Here is a 22359-nt window from a genome sequence, read left to right as displayed (position 1 = left end):
GTACCTCGGGTTAAGTACTTAATTAGTTCCGGAGGTCCGTTCTTAACCGGAAACTGTTCTTAACCTGAAGCACCACTTTAGTTAATGGGGCCTCCTGCTGCCGCTGCCCGGCCGGAGCACGATTTCTGTTCTCATCCTGAGGAAAAGTTCTTAACCCGAGGTAATATTTCTGGGTTAGGGGAGTCTGTAACCTGCAGTGTATGTAACCCGAGGTACCACTGTATTCTAAGAAAGGACACGGCTGTGGCAGATCCCACGTGCAGGCACCCTATTGCAAGGGGAGTGCCTTCTGACGTCGATTTCATATAGTGCATCACCGGGGAAACCCACCGAGGTGAAGGAGAGAGAGCAGATCAGCATCCATTGCTTCTCTCTGAAAGCAGCGCCGGGCCTCCCTCCGCCTCGCCCAGCCCGCCTGGAGGGCACCGAGCACGTGGCTCGCCCAGGCGGGCATTGGGTACGTGCAGCCTGGCACAGGCGCCCCCCCCCCCTCCCCACCATCCTGCCCTGCAGTCCGCCAGCCGCATCCTCGCGCCCTACCCTTCCCAGCAGCTCCAGAAACGGAGCACCAGCCAAGCTCGGCCCCGTTAGGCAGCCCCTCTTCCTCCCCCCACGGGGGGGGGGGGGACTCGCTCAGGGCTGCACTTGCTGCCGCCCCCCCCCCCCCGCCTGCTCCAGCTTCGGCCCCTTTAAGAGCGCGGGGGAGGGAGGAGTTCCCGGCGCGCTCTCGGGCGCAGCCCTACAAAGCGGGGAGGCAGCTCCCATTTTGCACGCAGTTTGCAGCCAGCAAGACGCATAAGCAGCCAAGATGCCCATGTTCGTGGTCAACACCAACGTGAGCCGGGACGCCGTGCCCGAGAGCCTCCTCGGAGAGCTCACCCAGCAGCTAGCCAAGGCGACCGGCAAGCCAGCCCAGGTGAGACAGGGGAAGGAGTGGCACTCTGCGCGCGCTCAGGGGCTTCTTTCCACAGCTCGATCTCCAAACCTGGAGACTCCCGCCTGCCCGCCGGCGCTCCTTTTCAATCAACTAGCTCTCCATCTGCCGGTGGCAGCAACGAGGCGGCTGGGAAGCCGGGCTGGGCGCCAGGGAGGGCCCTTTGCAGAGATTTCCGGGCGGAGGAAGCTCCCAGTAGCGGGAGAAGCGAGTTTGCAGAAAGGGTGGGCGCGCGCAAACACATGCAGACTCGGAAAATTGTAGATTTGGAAGAGATCCCCCCAAGGCCATCCAGCCCAAACCCCTGCGAGGCAGGCACCTCAATACCGTAAACTGCTTTAGCTTTGCAAACGTGTTAGCAGTTTTATTGCTGCACCGCTAGGTGCCACTTTAAAAAAACAAAACTAAAGATTTGTATAAGCAATTCCTGGTCCGAAACCTCAACCGCCAGGCGCAGCCATAAAAATACAGTGGTAGCTCAGGTTAAGAACTTAATTCGTTCTGGAGGTCTGTTCTTAACCTGAAACTGTTCTTAACCTGAGGTACCACTCTAGCTAATGGGGCCTCCCGCAGCCGCAGCATGATTTTTGTTCTCATCCTGAAGCAAAGTTCCTAACCTGAGGTACTATCCCTGGGTTAGCAGAGTCTGTAACCTGAAGCGTCTGTAACCCGAGGTACCACTGTATTTTGTTTGCTGCCTCCCTCCGCAGTACATCGCCATCCACATCGTGGCTGACCAGCTGATGTCCTTCGGAGGCTCCTCTGATCCCTGTGCCCTCTGCAGCCTCCACAGCATCGGCAAGATTGGCGGGCAGCAGAACAAGGCCTACACGAAGCTGCTGTGTGAGCTGCTGACCAAGCACCTGCACATACCTGCAGACAGGTGAGCTGCAAGCCGAGAGGCCGTGCTGGCTGGGAAGGGAGCATCTTTGTTGAATTGCAGGGTGTTATTCTCTGAAGGCTAAAAGCCAAGCAGCCCAGGGGCTGGTCACTGCTGAACGCATGTCCGGCAACCACATTTCTAAAAAAGCACTTGCATCTCATAAAAGAGCAGGAAGGACCATGTCAGCAGCACAGAAGTGACCTCCCTGGGGAACAAGCCTGGGCAGTGTGCATTGAGGTCCTGGGCTGCCCAGACAACAAGACCTTGCTGATGTGGTCCAAAGGAAAACAGAGCAATACGTTTGGCACCAGCTTGGCTCCAGGAGTTTCCAGAAAGAGGCGTACAGTGGTACGTCGGGTTAAGAACTTAATTCGTTCTGGAGGTCCGTTCTTAACCTGAAACTGTTCTTAACCTGAAGCACCACTTTAGCTAATGGGGCCTCCCACTGCTGCCGTGCCACCGGAGCATGATTTCTGTTCTCATCCTGATGCAAAGTTCTTAACCCAAGGTACTATTTCTGGGTTAGCGGAGTCTGTAACCTGAAGCGTCTGTAACGCGAGGTACCACTGTACAAGGCACCATCCAACTGTATCAGGTTCTTCAGAGGAGTAAAATACCACAGGGTGGTGGACTGCATCTCAGCTGGAGAACATTTGCATGCAGGAGCGTCTCCCAAGTTAGGCTGAAAGAGACTCCTTGCTGAAACCCAAGAGAGCCATTGCTTGCCCACCAAACTAATAAGCTAGCTGGAGCCAATGTCTGACTCATCGAGCGGCTGCCTATGTGCATCAAAAGCAGTGCAGAGGTCCCATGATGAAAGAGAAGCAAGACTGTCAGGAACTAGGAGTCATTTCTTGCAGTGTTAGGATTCTCCTCCAGCAAAGATGGGGGAACACGTGTCGCTTAACTCCAGTTCCCATTACTCCTGCTTCGTGACCACACTTGAGTCCTAGCATCTCAAGAGGTACACGTTCCCCATCCATGCCTTACCTGGGCAGGTGTGGGAGCCACGTGTAACGCTGGTGCTCTCTTGGGCTGATTTTTGCTGTTTTGCTTCTTTTGTAGAGTCTACATCAACTACTGTGACATGAACGCCGCAAACGTGGGTTGGAACGGCTCCACCTTTGCCTAGTCTGCTCCTTCCTGCCCAGCCACCTGGTGGACCTGCTGCCCCCTTGTGTTTGCCGGCAATCACTACACCTCTTCCTTCCTCTCCCCCCCCCCCCCCCGCCCCTTCCTTTCGATGGTTCTTTTTCGCAGAGCCTATTGCATGCATCCGGTTTCCGAAATGCAAATAAAAAGCTCTGGCGAAAGCTCTGCAAGTGCAAAGTGTTTCTGTGATTAGGGGTGGGCCTAACGAGATTGAGGAGGAGGAGTTCTATTTTGCAGGGGCCTTTGAGATGGCAGACTGCTGGGTCTCGCTGTTGCGGCTAGTTCCGTAGAGGCACTAACACTGTTGGCATACTAGACATTTAAAGCACATGATCCCCACCCCTCAAAAAGTGTGACACCCCAGGGCGTTGGGAATTGTAGTTCTGTGAGGAGTAAACTATAGTTCCCAAGATTCTTTATGGGAGGCATGTGCTTTAAATGTATGGTGTGCACACAGCCTAAATTACCAACAGGGGCTTGAAATGGGCAGATGCGGTCCACTCCAGCCACTCTTATGCTCTGGACTAGGGATCTGGTACTCCAACAACACCTGGAGGACTGTATCTCGCATCCCCCCTTTATACCGGCCATCCAGTTTGGGGCCAATAGGAGGATGGAGCTCACTGACCTTCAGAGGGCCACGGGTCCCCTAGATCTGCTTGCGTATCTGTGCTGAATACACCTGCAAAGTATTAAGCAGCTCCTGTGGAGTGTGAGGAGTGATGCTGTTGGTTGATGGATGATCACTTGGGTATACAGAAAAATGGGGTCCCAATCTTTTGCCACCTCTTTTTGAAGCGGGGGGGGGGGGGGAGCTCCACCTGGTAATGCACAAAACTCCCAAAGCCTGCCTGCAAATTGCTCTTTCAAGGATGTGACCGATAAGTGCCTCGACTCCTGTAATGCTTAGGTGACCTTCCAAAGCAAACACAAAACGTCCTGCATTCCTGTTCTCACACTGGCTAAACAGATGCTGCTGCTGCTTCTTTGACGATCACTCGTACCCAAGAAAGATTGTCTTTCATAAACGCGGTTTTAACAGTGAGTCCGTAAGTGACTGTGGAGGCCAATTCTGAATCCACACGTCCTTCCACAGTTGGGACATTTCCGGGTGGGAGTTGATCACAGTGAGGGTTTGCCAAACATGCCTTCCTCTTAGCACATTTCGTCCTGAGTTTGAGCGTCTTCAAAGCCCATGACACCTTTGGTAAAGGCTGTTCTCCAACTGGAGCGCTCGCAGTCAAATGTTTCCCAGTTGCCTGTGTTTATACTTTTTTTTAGATTTGCCTTGAGAGTCTATAAGCCTTTTTTTGTTGACCACCAGCATTACGCTTTCCATTTTAAAGTTTGGAATAGAGCAGTTGCTTTGGAAGACGATAATCAGGCATCCGTATATCTTTTTTTTCTAAAAAAAAATTATTGGTTTTCCATAATTTTAAACAAAAATACATTTTAAAGGTACTTGATTCAGTTTTAATAACATTGTTAAGTGACTTCCTCAAATCACCCTGGCTGAATTTCAATGTATATCATTGTAACAGTTTTACAAAATCTGGCATTCGTATATCATGACCAATCCGACACGTTAGTCACCCTGGCTAAACAGATGCAAAGCCTCCCCCCCCCCCCCGGAAGGCTCAAAAGGGAGGCTTCCTTTGCCCCCTCCCCGATTCCGCCCAAATTCCCTTTGGGCTGCCGTTACTCCTGGCTGGAGCGGGTTCCCACGGGCGCCCCTTTCCCGCGCGCCTCTCTCTCCACGCCGGCCTCCCGCGTTGCCAGTTGTGAATGGGGAGAGCGCAGTCGCCCGACATTGGCCAGCGCAGGCATTGCGTCACTCGGCAGCGACAGGAACCGAGTTCACACCAGCCACGAGGCGGCGCGCCTCATCTGCATACCTCGGCCCTGATTGGCCTCCTTCCGCAAGCTGCCGGTGTCGTAATCGTTAAGGGACGGTGCCGGCGGAGGCGAAAGAGCAGGCATGGCGCTCTTCGTCGTCCACAGGTGAGAAGGGGGCCGGACATGCGGCCCGCGGCTGCCTAGTTCGGGTCCAGGCGGCGCTGAGGCTTCCGCGAACGAGCCCCGGGTGGGACCGCGAGGGAGGAGGCCGAGGGGGCTGCGCTGCCGCTTGGGCTGCGGGCGAATGTGGATGTTTGGCTTGAAATTCGAGCCCAGGTGTGAGTGGGAAAGGGGCTCCATGGTCAGATGACAGCGGTGGGGCAAGGATGACTTCCACTGCAGCCCCTCAAAGCACTTTTTAAGGACTTGGAGGTGCGGCTGGCAGCATCAGCATAATTACTATTATTTACCCCCTTCACGAAGATCGCAGGGCGGTTCACAATGCAATCATAACAATGCAATCATACAGATGCATATTCAAAGAACCAACCAATAACCCCAACCCCATTACAGTGGTACCTCAGGTTACATGCGCTTCAGGTTACAGACTCCGCTAACCCAGAAATAGTACCTCGGGTTAAGAACTTTGCTTCAGGATGAGAACAGAAATCGTGCTCTGGCGGTGCGGCGGCAGCAGGAGGCCCCATTAGCTAAAGTGGTGCCTCAGGTTAAGAACAGTTTTAGGTTAAGAACAGACCTCTGGAATGAATTAAGTACTTAACCCGAGGCACCACTGTACATTTAAAAGGCCATGAACTTATTTAATCAGCCAAAGTCCTCATTATGGAGGAGCTCTTTTGCCTGGCGCCTAAAGATATGTAATGAAGGCGTCAGGTGAGCCTCCCAGGGTAGAGCATTCCACAAGTGGGAAGCCACCACAGAAAAGGCCCGTTCTTGTGTTGCCACCCTCCAGACTTCTCGTGGAGGGGGCACATGAAGAAGGGCCTCGGAGGATGATTGCAGGGTCTGGGTCAGTTCATACGGGGCAGGTTTTTTAATTGTTTTTATTGAATTTATATACCGCCCTATACTCACAGGTCTTAGGGCAGTTCCCAGAATAAAATCAGAATATAAAACCACAAATACATGAATCAAAATAAAAACAACAACCCAATAAATGAATAACCCTGTCCTTGGTCCTTAAGGTATTGTGGTATATGGAACAGCAGGACGCTGTAAAGTTGGTGTCAGTAGCGGCACTGGGAGAGAAGTGATTGACTCATTTCAGGCTGTTTTTTATCAGAATTATGCACAAGAATTCCCACCACCATAAATTATGAAGGCATTTAATCAACTTTTCCTGTTCTCTGGCTACAGTCATCTTCACAGCTTTCCTCCAATTGTGTTTCTTTTTTAAAAAAATAAATAAATAAACTAATATGGCAGGAGACTAATCCTTTGTAGCGTAGCCCACTGTTGTTATGGCTAATTTGTCTCAGCATCTCCTGCCCCCATGCAGTACTATTATAACACCACTGGTCTACTTTGCAGAGCTGTGGTCATTCAGAGCTCACCCCACCCTCCCATGTATTATCCATGCTCTGGCAATCTCCCAAAGTGTCCCAGAAACTTCCCCTGGTCCAAACCACTACTGTGGTTTTCAACTGGAGAAGAGTGAATAGGCAAAAATTAAAATACAGCAAATCAGTATGTCTTAACCACCCACCTAAAAATAAAAAATGAAGGTGCCCAATTTAAGTTTTTTGGGGGGAGAGTTCCACTGTTGGGGTGCTGCCACCAAAGAAAACCCTTGTTAGTGGAGTATTGAAACTATTGTGAAATCCACAGGTATCGTGGTGATGAAGACAATGACCTCGAAGACCACTCGCAAGTGCTCCTGCGACAGCTGAAGGAACGGGTAAGAGCTCGACAGCAGCAAAAGCAGCAGCAGGATGATCACATGCCTGCAGAAAGTGGACCAGATAATGAAATGCCTGACTTGGACTTGGAGAAGGAAGCAAAGCAGAAATCCAAAAAGAGGAAGCAAACTGAGGAATCTCCTTTTATAGAAGGCCAGAGAAAGAGAAAGAAGAAATTATCCACTGAAGGGGGTGAAGGTGTGGAAGAGAAAAACGATGATCTTAGTCCAAGAAGAAATAAAACAAGTGGAAAGGAATCAAAGACACCACAAGGAAGGACTGATGGAGGGGAAGGTAAAATAAATTGTGGGTGGAAACTGGGAGCTACATTCAATCTCCATCGTTTCTGGGCAGTGCTCAGTCAACAATATGATAGTATCTGCTCAGGCCACACACACACCCCAAATCAGGCCAGTGATGCTCATCTTTTAGAGATAGGAAGGCACAGTCTAAGAATAAATGTGTACCATAAAGATTGGCTCTGACTTCCGGAATGAAGGGAAGGGCTGTGGTTCAGCCGTAGAGCACCTGCTTTGCATGCAGAAGGTTCCAGGTTCAGTCTGGGATATCCTGGTAGGGCTGGGGGTGTCCTCTGTCTGGGGAGCCTCTGCCAGTCAGTGTAAACGAGGAGTGGGGAACTTCTGATCTTCTGGATGTTGCCAGACCACAACCTCCCAGCAGCCCTAGGTAGCATGGTCAATGGCCAGGGATGATGGGAGTTGTAGTTCAGCAACATCTCAAGGACCAAAGGTTCCTCTCACTCATTGTAGACAAAACTGAGCTAGGTAGACCCTAGTGGTCTGACTCAGTCTAAGGCAGCTTCCTAATGAGAATCATAATACAGGAAGAGTTTGTTTTTTATTCAAAGTATTTTTGGCCTACTCTTCATCTGAGAAAGACTCCCAGAGTAGCTTACCATATTCAGTAATAACGCAATATTTGTTCAAGAGAAGCCGTCATTTCTGCTCCCCCAGTGTGGCGTGTTCAGCAAAACTCCTGTTGTGTCTCTCATGAATCACTTTCTCCCACCTTCTCTTGCCTCTTGTGTGAGCAGCTGCTGGTATGGATATGCCCTCACTTCTCTCTTTGAGACTCCTACTTGCTATAAAGTGGGCAGCTGCCTGCTTCTTTGGCTCTGTTGATTGGCACTAGGAGGGGTGGGATGAGCGGGGGGCGGGGATGGGACAGACTCCTTTCTGTGCACTTTTGGACCCTTTCCCAAATTGAGCCCAACCATTCCCCCCATCCCCAGCTCACCTTTTCCTCTCTTTTTTTGAAAATGCCATAAGCACATCTTTTTCTTAAACTCAAATCATTGGTCTTGTTCATGTTGCTTTTACCAGGAAGTGAAATTAAGTTAGCAAGCCAACTAGAACATGACGGCTCAGCAGGAGAGAAGGAGGATGGCTCGGAAGCCGGAGCAAATGAGATCCATGGTGAAAAGGAGGAGATGCTGAAGTCACCGCCGGATCCAAAGGAAACCCCCCCACCTCCCAACACAATTGTTCTTGGTGACTGGGTTTGGAAGGCAGCGCAGAAGAAGAAGGTAGCTCACTTAAGTCTTAGCCAATAGTCTGTTATCAACATGCTTTGCTCCCAGTCTTTGTCAAAGGCTCAGCCACACTGCGCTGCGGTGAGGTCAGTGATGCTTCCTTACTGAAGCAACACTTGGAGGGTCAAGGTGACGGCTGGGTTTGGCTATCTGTTCAATATGGGGATTGGAAACCTGTGGCGCTCCCTAGATGATGCTGAACTACAACTCCCATGATCCCTGAATATTGGTCATGACAGGTGTGACTGATGGGGGCTGGAATCCAACAACAGCTGGAGGGCTGCAGATCCCCCTACCCACCGCTAATGTTAATATTAATAATAAACAAATGTATAGCTTGCTTCATATCACAGAGCCATCAAAGCCTTTGTTTGGTGCCTGAGCATAAAAGGTAAAGGGACCCCTGACCATTAGGTCCAGTCATGACCGACTCTGGGGTTGCGGCACTCATCTCGCTTTACTGGCCAAGGGAGCCAGCGTACAGCTTCTGGGTCATGTGGCCAGCAGGACTAAGGCGCTTCTGGCGAACCAGAGCAGCGCACGGAAACGCCGTTTACCTTCCTGCCGGAGCGGTACCTATTTATCTACTTGCACTTTGACGAGCTTTCGAACTGCTAGGTTGGCAGGAGCAGGGACCGAGCAACAGGAGCTCACCCTGTTGCGGGGATTCGAACCGCCAACCTTCTGATCGGCAAGTCCTAGGCTCTGTGGTTTAACCCACAGCGCCACCCGTGTCCCACAACGTCCCCAAGCATAGCAGCCTTTTAATTCCTTTACCCCTTTACTTTCCTCTCTTTTTCGACAACGGGGACCAAACCTTGTTGAAGCTCAATAGAGGGAGATTCCATGGAAGCAAAACCTTTTAGCTGGGGCATTGGGCCTGATTTGCCCTCAGGCTGGAGTTGCAATGTTCCTTGTGGCATCTGGTGGGGGCAGAGGTTTGTGTGCCCACATCACACATCACATGTGCGTCTGTCATTTCCAGGTTGAGCCTCTTCTGCCACGCTGGCTCGCTGAACCTAAGCTGGTCCAGAGGCGGATCAAAGAGAACGTTGTCCCACTCCAAGATGTTCCAGTAATCCATCCAAAATTGAGGAAGAAACTGCAAGCAAATGGAATAGAGTCTTTGTTTCCAGGTATCACCATAGTGGGAAAATTTTTCCTCTTCCACGCTTTTAAACCCATATTTAGAAGATGGCCAGAGTTTGGGAGATGGATGGATGCCAGTGGTTTGTGCCTAGCAGACAGGGACCTCTGCTCTTTAAATGAACGTTGGTGGGAGTCGCTCCCATCGGTGCTTCAGTTGTAACCTCTCTGCAGTGTTTGATGTGGTGTCAAACTGAGGAAGCACAGTTTTATCCACAGCAAATTATTTAGCTAGGCTAGAATGTCAGTGAAATACCTGGATGTAAACGTGGACCTGCATCTCTCATCCCACAGCAAGTTCCACCTCAAGTGTGTGGATCCATTCGCATATGATGAGAAAGAAGCAACCCCACCTTTCTCAGAACTCTGGTGCAAAGGAGGCAGAGGGCTGTAGGTATTCTTCACGACACCCTGTTAAACAAATTCTGCCCAGAAATAAATGAGCCAGCTGCTGCCCCTGGGCCTTTGTTCTGGGTGCTCCAGGAATCTCTCTATAAAGAGATCAAGGGTGATTCCCCAAGACACCTGAGTGCCCACGAATACTTTCCATAGGACCACTCCCCCTCCACTTCTCATAAGGGAGCTGTTCCTGGAGGAAGAACTGTGAGGGGAGAGACTCCATCAGGCAAGGCCTTCTTCCACCTGTCTTGCCCCACCCTCTGCTTCTCAATGTGTATTGTATTATGTACTGTGGCTTGCAGTTGTTTTATTGATTATTATAGTTTAGATATTATTGTAACTGTTGAGTGGATTTCGGTTTAACTTTTATATGTTGATATTATTATTTTATACGATTCTAATGATTGTTGAATGTTACTCTTTTGATGGAGGTTGCCCATTTTAAAGTTATGCTTTATTATCACATTTTTGTATGGCATTAGATTGTTATAAGATGTACAATTTTTTGTTTCTTCAGCTTGTAAACCGCCTTGAGTATTGTAAGATAGAAAGGCAGTATACAAATTAAAAATAATGATAATGATGGCAATTCCAAGCTCTCTCTTTTGTATGGTGAGGCTAGGCTAGAGTTGACAGAGCTGGAGAGGAGACTTAAAAGTGGATTCATTGATGGAATGTGAAGCGTGTAAACATTTGGAAGGTGAAAAAGTGTAGGCAAAGGAGAAAGATGGCTCGGTTTTCTTGCTGGTGGCCACCAAGTCCTTGGCAGGAGAGAAAGTAGTATACAAATTCCAAAACCACCTTGAAACCTCTCCCATCCCCCTTTTCCTCTTCCTTCCTTTAAGTGGGGGGGGGATGTTATTGGGGGGTGTGCTGATCCTGACTGCTCTTTTTCTTCAGTTCAGGCCGAGGTGATTCCAGCCATCTTGGAAAGCGGGTTTTTGGCCGGGAGAGGTGGCTACCAGCCCAGTGATATCTGTGTCTCAGCCCCCACCGGCAGTGGCAAGACCCTGGCCTTTGTCATTCCGGTGGTGCAGGTGAGTTTTGGGCGAAGTGGAGAGCTGCTGGCTGGTGTGTGTTCTGTGCCAAAGTAGCCTCCAGCTGTGCAACCCAGTGTGGGCTGCTTTAAGACTCTTGTGTGCAAGGAGTAGTATCAGGCTGGTGAATTTGGAGAGAGCTGTCTCAAAGGATCCCCCAGCACTTGGGGATGTGACTTAATGGACTGTGTGTCCATTTACCTCTCTTGGTTGCTCTTCCCACACCTATTTGTGTAGACTAAGGAGCAGGAGACACCCATCTCTTCCTGATCGCTGGCCTTTGTATTTTCAGGCTCTGTTAGACCGAGTCGTCTGCCGGGTACGAGCTCTGGCCGTCCTCCCCACCAAGGAACTGGCCCAGCAGGTGCGTTACTGAGGAGAGATTTGTTGGGGGGGGGGCTTTTGACTCCAGCTGTGAGTTCATCCCAATTGGATTCTCCAATGTGTAGGATGTGTGGTCAGCCCCAGAAATGTGTTAACTAGACTGGATTAACAGTACAGTAGTACCTTAGGTTAAGTACTTAATTCGTTCCGGAGGTCCGTACTTAACCTGAAACTGTTCTTAACCTGAAGCACCACATTAGCTAATGGGGCCTCCTGCTGCCGCTGCGCCGCCAGAACAGGATTTCTGTTCTCATCCTGAAGCAAAGTTCTTAACCTGAAGCACTATTTCTGGGTTAGCTGAGTCTGTAACCTGAAGCGTATGTAACCTGAAGCGTATGTAACCTGAGGTACCACTGTACTACACAGTCTTGTTCTTCAGATTTTATACCGCTGCCCCCCTTACAAATACTCACTGCATAAGTTTAGCCTTTGTACCCTTCTCTCCCTCCCTCATTATGCTAGAAATCAAGATTCCCCCAGTTTAAGGGATCAGCGGTAAATTCAAGACAGGCAAATATGTTGTTTAGTCGTTCAGTTGTGTCCGACTCTTCGTGACCCCATGGACCAGAGCACGCCAGGCACTCCTGTCTTCCACTGCCTCCCGCAGTTTGGTCAAACTCATGCTGGTAGCTTCAAGAACACTGTCCAACCATCTCGTCCCCTTCTCCTTGTGCCCTCCATCTTTCCCAACATCAGGGTCTTTTCCAGGGAGTCTTCTCTTCTCATGAGGTGGCCAAAGTATTGGAGCCTCAGCTTCATGATCTGTCCTTCCAGTGAGCACTCAGGGCTAATTTCCTTAAGAATGGATAGGTTTGATCTTCTTGCAGTCCATGGGACTCTCAAGAGTCTCCTCCAGCACCATAATTCAAAAGAATCAATTCTTCGGCGATCAGCCTTCTTTATGGTCCAGCTCTCACTTCCATACATCACTACTGGGAAAACCATGGCTTTAACTATACGGACCTTTGTTGGCAAGGTGATGTCTCTGCTTTTTAAGATACTGTCTAGGTTTGCCATCGCCTTTTTCCCAAGGAGCAGGTGTCTTTTAATTTCGTGACTGCTGTCACCATCTGCAGTGATCATGGAGCCCAAGAAAGTAAAATCTCTCACTGCCTCCATTTCTTCCCCTTCTATTTGCCAGGAGGTGATGGGCCCAGTGGCCATGATCTTCGTTTTTTTGATGTTGAGCTTCAGACCATATTTTGCGCTCTCCTCTTTCACCCTCATTAAGAGGTTCTTTAATTCCTCTTCACTTTCTGCCATCAAGGTTGTGTCATCTGCATATCTGAGGTTGTTGATATTTCTTCTGGCAATCTTAATTCCGGCTTGGGATTCATCCAGCCCAGCCTTTCGCATGATGAATTCTGTTGTTTTTTTTTATAATAATATTTTATTAGGTTTAACAATAATGAAAATCCACAACAATCAAACAAAGAACACTAAAAACACAGGGGGAAATATAAAACACAACAATACAAAGTTTCACAATACAAAAAATACAAACATTTAACCTAACAGGTGAAAAAGAAAGAGTCAATAAACACACAAAAAGGAAAAACACAAATCCCTCTTTTCTATTTGCTCATCTTTGATTCACTTATTTTCCTGACTTCCTCACGCCTCCCTTTTTTGTATCCCTCTTAAAAAGTTGGTTCAGCAAATTCATCCAATTACTTTATCCTTAATTATTTTACCTCCCAAATTTATAATTTATAATTTTTGTCTATCTTTTTACTAGAGCCCCTTCATTTCATTTCAATGTCATCAGCATTCATACATTTTACAATGTTTCTGTAAATAAATTTTAAATTTCCTCCAATCTTCTTCCACCGACTCTTCTCCCTGATCTCGGATTCTGCCAGTCATCTCGCATGATGAATTCTGCATATAAGTTAAATAAGCAGGGAGACAATATACAGCCTTGCCGTACACCTTTCCCAATTTTGAACCAATCAGTTGTTCCATATCCAAATATAGATAAGTATAATTTTTTAACTCTCACAGTGCACCGTACTGCCCCCAGAAGCTGTGACCCTCACCAGTCACTGGCTCAGATGAGAGGGAATTCACAGAGCAGCCGAGGCCTGTCTCCAGGTACGAGGCAGGATGGCTAAATAGAACCTCTGGGTTCAGAAGCAGTCTACCTCAGAATACAGTGGTACCTCGCAAGACGAATGCCTCACAAGACAAAAAACTCGCTAGACGAAAGGGTTTTTTGTTTTTTGAGCTGCTTCGCAAGACGATTTTCCCTATGGGCTTGCTTCGCAAGACAGAAACGTCTTGCAAGTTTGTTACCTTTTTCTTAACACCGTTAATACAGTTGCGACTTGACTTCGAGGAGCAACTCACAGAACGCGGTGTGGTAGCCTTTTTTGAGGTTTTTAAAGACTTTGGTGATTTTTGAAGCTTTTCCAAAACTTTCCCGACACTGTGCTTTGCAAGACGAAAAAAATCGCAAGACGAAAAAAATCGCGGAACGAATTAATTTCGTCTTGCGAGGCACCACTGTACCAGTCAGGGAAGGCCCATTACCTTCCTGCCTTCGGGGGGGGGGGGGGGGGAGCTGTTGCAGAAGCATCTGTTAGGCTCTGTAAGTAGAAGCAACAACACAGGAGAAGGGCCCTGCTGAACCCGTTCCCACGTGTCAGAAGTGCAAAGGACCAGGCATTTTGGGCGCTGTCAAGAGCCGGATTTTTGCCTTTGCTCTTCTTGCCTCAAGTTTGGCCCTGAAGGTGTGTTTTGTGCCTTGCTGCTCCTGAGAGGCAGCCCGGTTCCCTCTAGGCCACTGATTCTCTCCTCTCCACAGGTGACTAAAGTATTCAACATTTACACTGACGGGACCGGGCTGAAAGTGGTCCAGCTCACCGGGCAGAAATCGTTTGCAAAGGAGCAGGAGTCGCTCGCCGAGGAAACGTAAGTTCACCTTCTCTTTGTTTGGCTTTGCACGCCACCCTCCTCCTCGCGTCTTGGCCCAGGAAGCCGAGCCCACAGGTGGCACAGCAGCAGCCGAGGCCTCCATCTTCTTCCTTAGCAATGGGCGCAAGTGGGAGGTTGTCTGGTGCTGCTGCTTCTCCGTGAATCACACTCCTCCTCTTCACTGCCTCTGGTGCTTCTTTTTCCAGGCTGATGGGATTTCGCAGCCTGGCAGACATTGTCGTGGCCACTCCTGGGCGCCTCGTGGATCATCTTCAGCAGAGCCCCCAGTTCAGCCTGAAAGAACTTCGCTTCCTGGTGAGAGGAATCCCTCTTCCCCCCTCATGTTTGGGGATTGCATCACATGCAGTGTTGTGGCTGGAAGGGCCCTTATAAGGCAGCGGCTTCCAAAGTGGGCATTCCTGCCCCCCAGGGGGAGGGAATTACCTAGAGGGACACTTAGAGGCAGGGGTAAATTACTTTTAAAAAGCTACAGATAGGTAGCCGTGTTGGTCTGCCATAGTCAAAACAAAAAAAATTCCTTCCAGTAGCACCTTAAAGACCAACTAAGTTAGTTCTTGGTATGAGCTTTCGTGTGCATGCACACGAAATGTTTGTGTATCTGAAGAAGTGTGCATGCACACGAAAGCTCATACCAAGAACTAACTTAGTTGGTCTTTAAGGTGCTACTGGAAGGAATTTTTTTTGTTTTTAAAAAGCTGGCATCAGTGGGTCAGGTTCATCAGTTTTGTTGAATCAATTAAACTAAATAGTTTTAACTGGATTTTGAATAAATGTGCAATTAATTGTTGCTGCTTTGAATTTTATTGTGCTATCACCTTCCGTAGAGGGTCATGCAAACTGCTACAGTGGTACCTCGGTTCTCGAACGTAATCCATTCCGGAAGACCATTCGACTTCCAAAACCGAGGCGTAAAAGGCTGGTTGCAAATGCAATTGAGAAAATTGAAAAACATGCAGCGGAAGCCGTTCAACTTCTGAGGCATGTTCGAAAATGGAAGCATTTACTTCCGGGTTTTCGGCATTAGGGTTCCGAAACGTTCGACAACGGAGACGTTTGAGAACCGAGGTACCACTGTATTCTGAACGCTTTTTGTAGGGTAGGGGACACAGGAGATGAGTTTATGGAACCAAGGGGGCGGTGGGTGGGAAAAGTTAGGGAACCGCTGATATAAGGGGTTGGGGTGGTGGACTGTGACACGGTGTCCCTATTACATAAAATGTGACCTATAATAGCCTCATAACTTGCATTGCTTCCTTCTCCCGCAAATGTCCGTTCTTTAACGCACGATTCAGCCAGCTGCTTCCTGGATGAAAGCGCCTTTCTCGCTGGCCCTGCTTTGAGGCTCCCCTCCCTGCAGGCTGGGCTCACAATCCCACGCAGCTCCACCACGAGTGTAAACGCAACGGGACTCCTCAGGCCAAAGGAACCCCCCCCCCTTCAAAACCCTTCTCCCCCTCCCAGCAGATCTTGGCAAGACAATGCCAGCGACTGCTGTGAAGCTCTCTGCAGTGCCAGAGGTCGTGAGCCTCCCCTGACTGCCTCTCTTTTGCCCGTGAGCACAGATAATTGACGAAGCCGATCGCATGATTGACAACATGCACCAGGACTGGCTGCGGCAGGTGGTGGCGGCAGCTCATTCAGCGGTGGAAGAGGGCTCCAGCACCCCACAGCTGTTCAGGAGGGCAGAGCAGGGGCCCCTCACGGCAGCCAGGTACGTCGGCCGCGTCGGAGAGGAGAACGAGAAGGGAACCGGCAAGGCAGGGAGTGGTGGGCAGGGGATCAGCAGAGGACCCTTTCTGGCTCCTGGAAGCACAGCCAGCTCCTCCTGGGAGTCAGGACTTGAGCAGAAACTGCCCACTGTGTTGTCGAGGGTTCCTTTGCCGGGAATGTGACCCCAAAGGCCGCCTTGTGGATCCCAAACCCCTGAATATCAAGGAGCTGGCCTGGGAATGTTGTGTGTGGATCCAGGGGGTGGGGAGCAGAGAGGCACTGGAAAAGCCCCTCATTTGCTTGTGTTTGGGTCGGGAGGCCTGTCCCACCCAGTGCCTTTTGCTTTCCAGAGCTGTAGCGTTCCCAAAGCAAGGAAGGATTGGACACTGATTAATAAAATACTCACGAGGCTTGACCAGCAAGACTCTGGGAGGAGTGCCAATAATAATTCCTCGCCACCCCTCGGCCCAGGTCGTTTTATTCACAAAAGAACTTTTTACACAGTGTTCGTAAGAACCAATCAGATTTCCTCTGAGCATTTCAAAAACCCCACGAGGGACAAAGTTAAAGTTAAAACTACAAAGAAACTATTTCCTACTTGAGCATGCATAGTAGTCCAGAGTAAATAAAATAGGAATAAAATGAGGAATGCATTCAGCAAAACCCTGGAGGTCATAAACAGGAGAGACAGGATGGCAGTATTTATCAGCTCCTTGTGAACTCTCCTCCTGGCCCTTAAGATCTATCTAAAGATTAACAAACTACATCAAAGTAACCTACTATCTTTATGTACTGAGGATGCCTGATCTGTGATTCAGAATGCTTATACTGTACGTGCTTGTCAGGCATAGAGAAAGCAAATGGCAGAGGTACAGAGGCTGTGGGATTCGATCAGAAATTATTGTCAATGAATCAAACCCATTCAACGCAATGCTTTCATCGCGGACACCAAAGGCTTGCTCCATGTTTCATAATTCCTCATAGCAGTCCCACCTGACCCCCACACTCTGGGTATTTGCACCCCTACACAGAGCTGGCTGCCCCCACGTCCCCCTGCAGAAGCTCCTCTTCTCGGCCACCCTGACACGGAACCCCGAAAAGCTGCAGCCGCTGGGCCTCTACCGGCCTCGCCTCTTCACACCCATCTCCTCGGAGGAGAAGGCGACGGAGACCACGAAGAAGTACGCCCTCCCAGAGGGGCTCTCGGTAAGAGGCAGGGCTTGCAGGCAGCCCACCCACCTGCCGCTCTGGTTCGGGCAGAGCCGGGAAGGCGTGTTTGGCGAGGGGGTGGGGACGTGAATGGTGAGAAGGTGCCCTTTTGGGACAGCACCAGCCCTTCCCTCCAGACTGGATGGCAAATTGGGCTGGGGGAGGCAGAAGGCCCCATTCCTTGGCAGCAGCAGCAGGTGCCTCAAGACCCAGGCAGTTCCATGTAGGGTTTAGGGGCTGAGAAGTTGGGTCCCTGGGAGGGCAGGAATGCACAGAAAGGTTTGCGTTTCTTCGGCTGCATAATTTCTTTCTTGCATCTTCAACAAAAGCTTATGTTCTCAGGCGGCTAACAAAGTAGTAAGATAGAATAAAAATAGGAAATAATAGTAGAAGACTTAGAAAGAAGGCAGCAAGTTGGCTGGACACTGGTTTAGGGACTCAGCCCTGGTGGTTTGTCCGGGAGGGGATGGTTTTGTGGCTTGAATATCAGAGAGGCAAATGCAGAAGATTCACTGCTTCTAAACTGGGAACTCCATAATGGATCCCCCCCCCCCTTTAGGGGGGTGTTACTGGGTTGTTTTTATTTTGATTATATATAATGTGGTTTTTAGGTTGATCTATACTTGAGATCTCCAGGTATAGGGTGGTATGTAAATAATAATAATAACAATAACAACAGCAATAACTAATAATTAATAGTAAAAAATAGATGGCTTAATGTATGAAAACTGGTGGTCTAGAAACATAGTGGAAGTTGTCGATTCTGAAATGAAAAGGGTGTTTTGCGAGAAACACACTGACCTAGTCTTGAGTTGTTCACTGGAGACACAGTCACTTATCGTCTGAGAGTCAGGAGTGTCGGCCCTTGAGCCTGTCCTGTTCCTTGGCCCAAAGTGACCCTCCTCGTCTTCCGAAAGGGATTGGGCAGGAAGCACTCCTGGGGGGCGGTGCACAAACGGCTCTTCTTTCCTCCTCCCGCCACAGCAATACTATGTGCCCTGCAACCTGCGCTGGAAGCCCCTCTTCCTCTTGCATTTCCTGCTGCGGCTGAAGTTCTCCCGCGTCCTCTGCTTCACCAACAGCAGGGACACGTCACACAGGTGAGGCTGTGCAGTAGTGGGATCTTTGCGGGCTAGGCTTGAACTTTCATAGGAAGCCGATGTTGGGATACTGCCGGGAAGACGGGGGCATCAGGCAGGCATCAGGCAGGTCCCCAGCTGACTCCGGCCACCGGCCGGCAGCCGATCTCCCTTGGAACAGCATCAGTTAGCGACACGAGCCTCAGATACGTTTAGAGACCCGTGCATGCTCTATCAGCAGAGTCCGTAAATCTTCTCACAGCAGAAGAGGCAGACAGAGAAATGTGTAAGCATAATGTACAGCATTTTATTCAGCATAGTTCAGGAACAGAGGAAAACATGTCTGCTTCCCTTCATCTTCAGCAAAAAAGCAGTAACGCAAAAGCTATATACAAACGGAAGTTCCCAGCAAGTGCTGGAAGTAAACAGGCATGTGATACACAATAGTCCTGCCTGCCCCTTTTTAAGGTGGAACGGAACTATATCCTAACAGCCGACAGAGCACTGGTCCCGTCTACTGAGGCAGGGGATCATTTGGAGTCTCAGCAAACCTCGTGGGAGGGCCTGGCCCTTGATCCTGGGATCCCCATCCTCTCTTCTCTCTCTCCACCACCCCAGGCTCTTTCTACTGCTTCGAGCCTTTGGCGGAGTGAACGTGGCCGAATTCTCTTCCAGGCTGAATCCAAGGCAAAGGAAGTTGACACTGAAGGAATTTGAACAGGGGAAGATCCAGCTGTGAGTAACTCCAGGGCAGGGGGGGCTGGCCACATCCTCGTGTCTCAGTTGCACATCACACACTGGCTGCCCCTTAATCTCCAGATGCGCAGTGGTGGTGGGAAGTTTCTGGCACAGTTAGGAGCTGAGTTGAGCCAGAAGAGGACATGCCTTTCGTGGGATGTCTCTCTTCTTCTTTTTTTTATAATAATTTTTATTAAGTTTTCCATTAAACAATCCAATCATATCACATTAATTATTCCAAATTATACCAATACAAATCATAAAATCTGAATATTTTGCCAAATTATAAATTTTGTTGGGGGTTTCCATGCTTCGAGTTCAGTAGGGTCCGATCATCTCATATTTGTGCTGCTTTTAATGTGCACCAGTCCCATCTTCCAATCTTCTTGATGTTATCCTTTTTCTTCTTAATAGCCTCTGAGTTGTTTCCACAGGCGAGTTAAAATAAACAATATTATAATTCTGTGTGAACTTTGTAAGGCTCTCCCTTTTTTTTTTTTTTTAGAACTGGAAAGTCTTTTGTTTGCAGTAAATCTTAACACGCTGATCCAAAAGTCTTCCTCGAGTGGCAAACGCCATTTTTCCCCAGCTCCGATGAAATAGAATCTAGGCGTTTGCTCATTAATTTTTCCCAGACAAGTTGCACCATAAATTAGCTGGGATGTCTCTCTTCTTCATGACACGAGAAGAAACTGTACGAGCCAGGCCTCTTCCCCAACCCACCACACCACAAGCCCCCAGTCCTTTCTTTGCGGACCAAGCATCTCTTTAGTGGCTGCGCTCAGATCTGCTGGGGTGACAGCGACTTCTCTCCTCAACACTCAGGTTAATCAGCACAGACGCCACAGCCCGAGGAATCGACATTGGCGGAGTGAAATGCGTCATCAGCTATGATGCTCCTCAATTCATCAGGACCTACATCCACCGGTAATTCCTTCAGAGGGAGGCTTTCAAATAATGTGAACGAGTTTCCTTTTCCCCCAGGTAGCTTGGGGGTGGGGGCCCAGAAGTGGCCCCTCCTGGAAAAGACCAACCTTCCTCTCTCTGTTTTCAGAGTGGGCAGAACGGCTCGTGCAGGGAAAGCGGGACTGGCCTTCACCATGGTGCTGAAACAGCAGGTAATAGTAACAATTATTATTATTTATATGCCACCCATTGGACTGGGTCTCCCCAGCCACTCTGGGCAGCTTCTGACAAATTATAAAAGGTAAAGGACGCCTGACAGTTAAGTCCAGTCGCGAATGACTCTGGGGTTGCAGCGCTCATCTCGCTTTACTGGCTGAGGGAGCCAACGTTTGTCTGCAGACAGTTTTTCTGGGTCATGTGGCCAGCAGGACTAAGCCACTTCTGGCGAACCAGAGCAGCACACGGAAATGCCGTTTACTTCCCGCCGGAGCGGTACCTATTTATCTACTTGCTCTTTGATGTGCTTTCGAGCTGCTAGGTTGCCAGGGGCAGGGACCGAGCAACGGGAGCTCACTGTCGCGAATTCCTCGCTGCGCTTTAGCAGAATGCTCAGAGTCCCAGGTTCTTTAGTGCAGTATTATTTATTGTGAGCAATATATATATATACAAATATCTACAGAAGCAGTTCGTATAATCAGACAGGGTACCTGGCTGCACCTTGAGGCAAAAGAAGACTCCACACTGATCTACACCACCACCCACTATTGGACAGGCTTCCCTTTTAATCAGATGACAGCCAATCAACTGCCAGCACATTACTGCCGAGTCATTCTGACCCAGCATCTTCACAGAAAGTATTGCATCAGCCTGTTGCATCCACTGGCAAACTGAAGCCTGCAGACTTACTTACACAGCATCCTGTGAATTCCAACACTCACCCCGTTGCGGGGATTCGAACCGCCAGCCTTCTGATCAGCAAGCCCAAGCCTCAGTGGTTTACACCACAGCGCCACCCGCGTCCCCTGACAAATTATAAAACCACAGTGAAACCTCATACATTAAAAATCTGCCTTCTAAAAGTCAGATAGATGTTTATTTCCTGGACATCTGAATGGAGGGTGTTCCACAGGGTGGACACAACTACCTAGAGCGTTCTCTGTCTGGTTTCCTGTAACCTCACTTCTTCTAATGAGGGAACCACCAGAAGGACCTCAGTCCTCAGAAGGCTGAACTATTGTGTGGGGCAGGGAAGCTGAGAGGCTGCCACACGTTCCCAACCATCTCTGGGGTAACCCAGATGCTGCATTCCAGGTGCCTTTGCACAGACGGAGGTCCTCGTAGTGAGGTCTCCTGTGGCTCAGACGGGCTCTGCTTCAAGGACTTCTGTGGCAACAACTGGGGAGTAGAAAATGGCCCAGAGAACAGCACAGAGGCGAGCAGGGAGTGGGCTTCAGGGACACTGCCTGGTTGCTGGATGCCCAGCTCACCTGCCCGTCCCAGCCTGCCCACATCCAGGGCCTCTTCCACTGTATTTAGGTGGTTGGTCAGTAGAACCCTTTCACAGCTTTCTGTAGTGTGGGTTTTGGAATGCAGAATGGTGTTCACTTCCTTCTTTGCTTTCCAGGAGAGGAAGTTTCTGAAGATGCTGAGGGAAGCCGGTCTTCCTGAGTTGGAGCAGCAGCTGGTGAAGAACACATCCCTCCAGCCACTCCTCCCACAGTATGAGGAAGCCTTGGCAGACCTCCAGAAGATAATGAAGGTATCCATCGCTCCACGCAGGAATTTGCACTGATAGCCAAGGCTGTTGAGCATGCATTTGTGCTGCTTTAGATTCCAAAATGCTGCTTCTGGTCTCTGGGGTGTCCGAGATAGGCCTAATCCCCTCCCCTCCTTCTCTTTCCCTCAACAGGAGGAGCGAGCTGAGAAGAGATCTTGAGCAAGCCCAGGCAAGCCAGAAATGTCCTGCTGAGAATAATCAGGGGGCTGGAACTCTTACTTTGTGGTTTGGATTCCAATGTCTTGAGAACACAATGGCATTCAGAAGCAAACACTAAGGCTTAAGAGCTCCTGGAAGTATCAAGATATGGAAGGAGTATCCATCGCACGGCTTAAGGAGAGCCAACTGCCATCCTGCTGTCGTCAAGGCCACCTCTTGATCCCTCAAAGACCAAGGGAACATGCCTTAGCTTGTAAATAAAGACTCTTTCTCCCTACGAGCCAAAGAACTGTCAGCCTTTCCCTGTGACTGGCCCTAATCCTCACCAGCCTTGCCTATCCCAGTGCTACTCCCTCATAGCCAAAAGAAGAGGATCAAAGGTTGCTGAGCCCAGCTGGGCTTTAAGAGCGAGGGCTCCATCTCAGGAAGAAGTTTTAAATAAAGAAATCAGCCTTTGCCTTCTGGGGCAGGCAAAATGTCTGTGTGTGTGTGTGTGTGTGTGTGTGTGTGTGTGTGCTTCCTTTGCTGTTTTTCAAAGAAAAGTGCCTTCCTCCAGAGGCTATTGAACTACAGCTCCCATCATCCCTTGCTTGCCATGCTGG

General features: G+C 49.5%; 2 protein-coding genes across 2 annotated transcripts; both read left to right on the top strand.

Moving 5' to 3' along the window:
• The first annotated feature begins 734 nt into the window (after positions 1-734).
• Positions 735-3134, top strand: MIF (macrophage migration inhibitory factor). The gene is made up of 3 exons (XM_028710903.2): positions 735-916; positions 1645-1817; positions 2883-3134. Exons 1-3 carry the CDS (start codon positions 809-811, stop codon positions 2947-2949), a joined length of 348 nt encoding a protein of 115 aa, XP_028566736.1. The 5' UTR covers positions 735-808; the 3' UTR covers positions 2950-3134.
• A 1739-nt stretch (positions 3135-4873) lies between these two features.
• DDX51 (DEAD-box helicase 51) lies at positions 4874-22237 on the top strand. Its single transcript, XM_028710266.2, has 16 exons — positions 4874-4970; positions 6654-7018; positions 8068-8270; positions 9262-9412; positions 10722-10858; positions 11151-11222; positions 14049-14155; positions 14365-14473; positions 15742-15890; positions 16921-17095; positions 18083-18198; positions 18796-18912; positions 19741-19842; positions 19970-20033; positions 21446-21580; positions 21731-22237. Exons 1-16 carry the CDS (start codon positions 4948-4950, stop codon positions 21755-21757), a joined length of 2052 nt encoding a protein of 683 aa, XP_028566099.2. The 5' UTR covers positions 4874-4947; the 3' UTR covers positions 21758-22237.
• The last annotated feature ends 122 nt before the right edge of the window (positions 22238-22359 follow it).

The sequence above is a fragment of the Podarcis muralis genome, chromosome 16, assembly GCF_964188315.1.
Source record: "Podarcis muralis chromosome 16, rPodMur119.hap1.1, whole genome shotgun sequence".
Classification (NCBI taxonomy): Eukaryota; Metazoa; Chordata; class Lepidosauria; order Squamata; family Lacertidae; genus Podarcis; species Podarcis muralis.
This window is presented reverse-complemented; position numbering and strand designations above follow the sequence as displayed.

Coding starts and splice junctions, on each gene's coding strand:
- MIF (XM_028710903.2), top strand. CDS start 809: ATGCCCATGTTCGTGGTCAACACCAACGTGAGCCGGGACGCCGTGCCC. Junction 917..1,644: donor CGACCGGCAAGCCAGCCCAG/GTGAGACAGGGG, acceptor CTCCCTCCGCAG/TACATCGCCATCCACATCGT. Junction 1,818..2,882: donor CTGCACATACCTGCAGACAG/GTGAGCTGCAAG, acceptor CTTCTTTTGTAG/AGTCTACATCAACTACTGTG.
- DDX51 (XM_028710266.2), top strand. CDS start 4,948: ATGGCGCTCTTCGTCGTCCACAG. Junction 7,019..8,067: donor AAGGACTGATGGAGGGGAAG/GTAAAATAAATT, acceptor TGCTTTTACCAG/GAAGTGAAATTAAGTTAGCA. Junction 9,413..10,721: donor AATAGAGTCTTTGTTTCCAG/GTATCACCATAG, acceptor CTTTTTCTTCAG/TTCAGGCCGAGGTGATTCCA.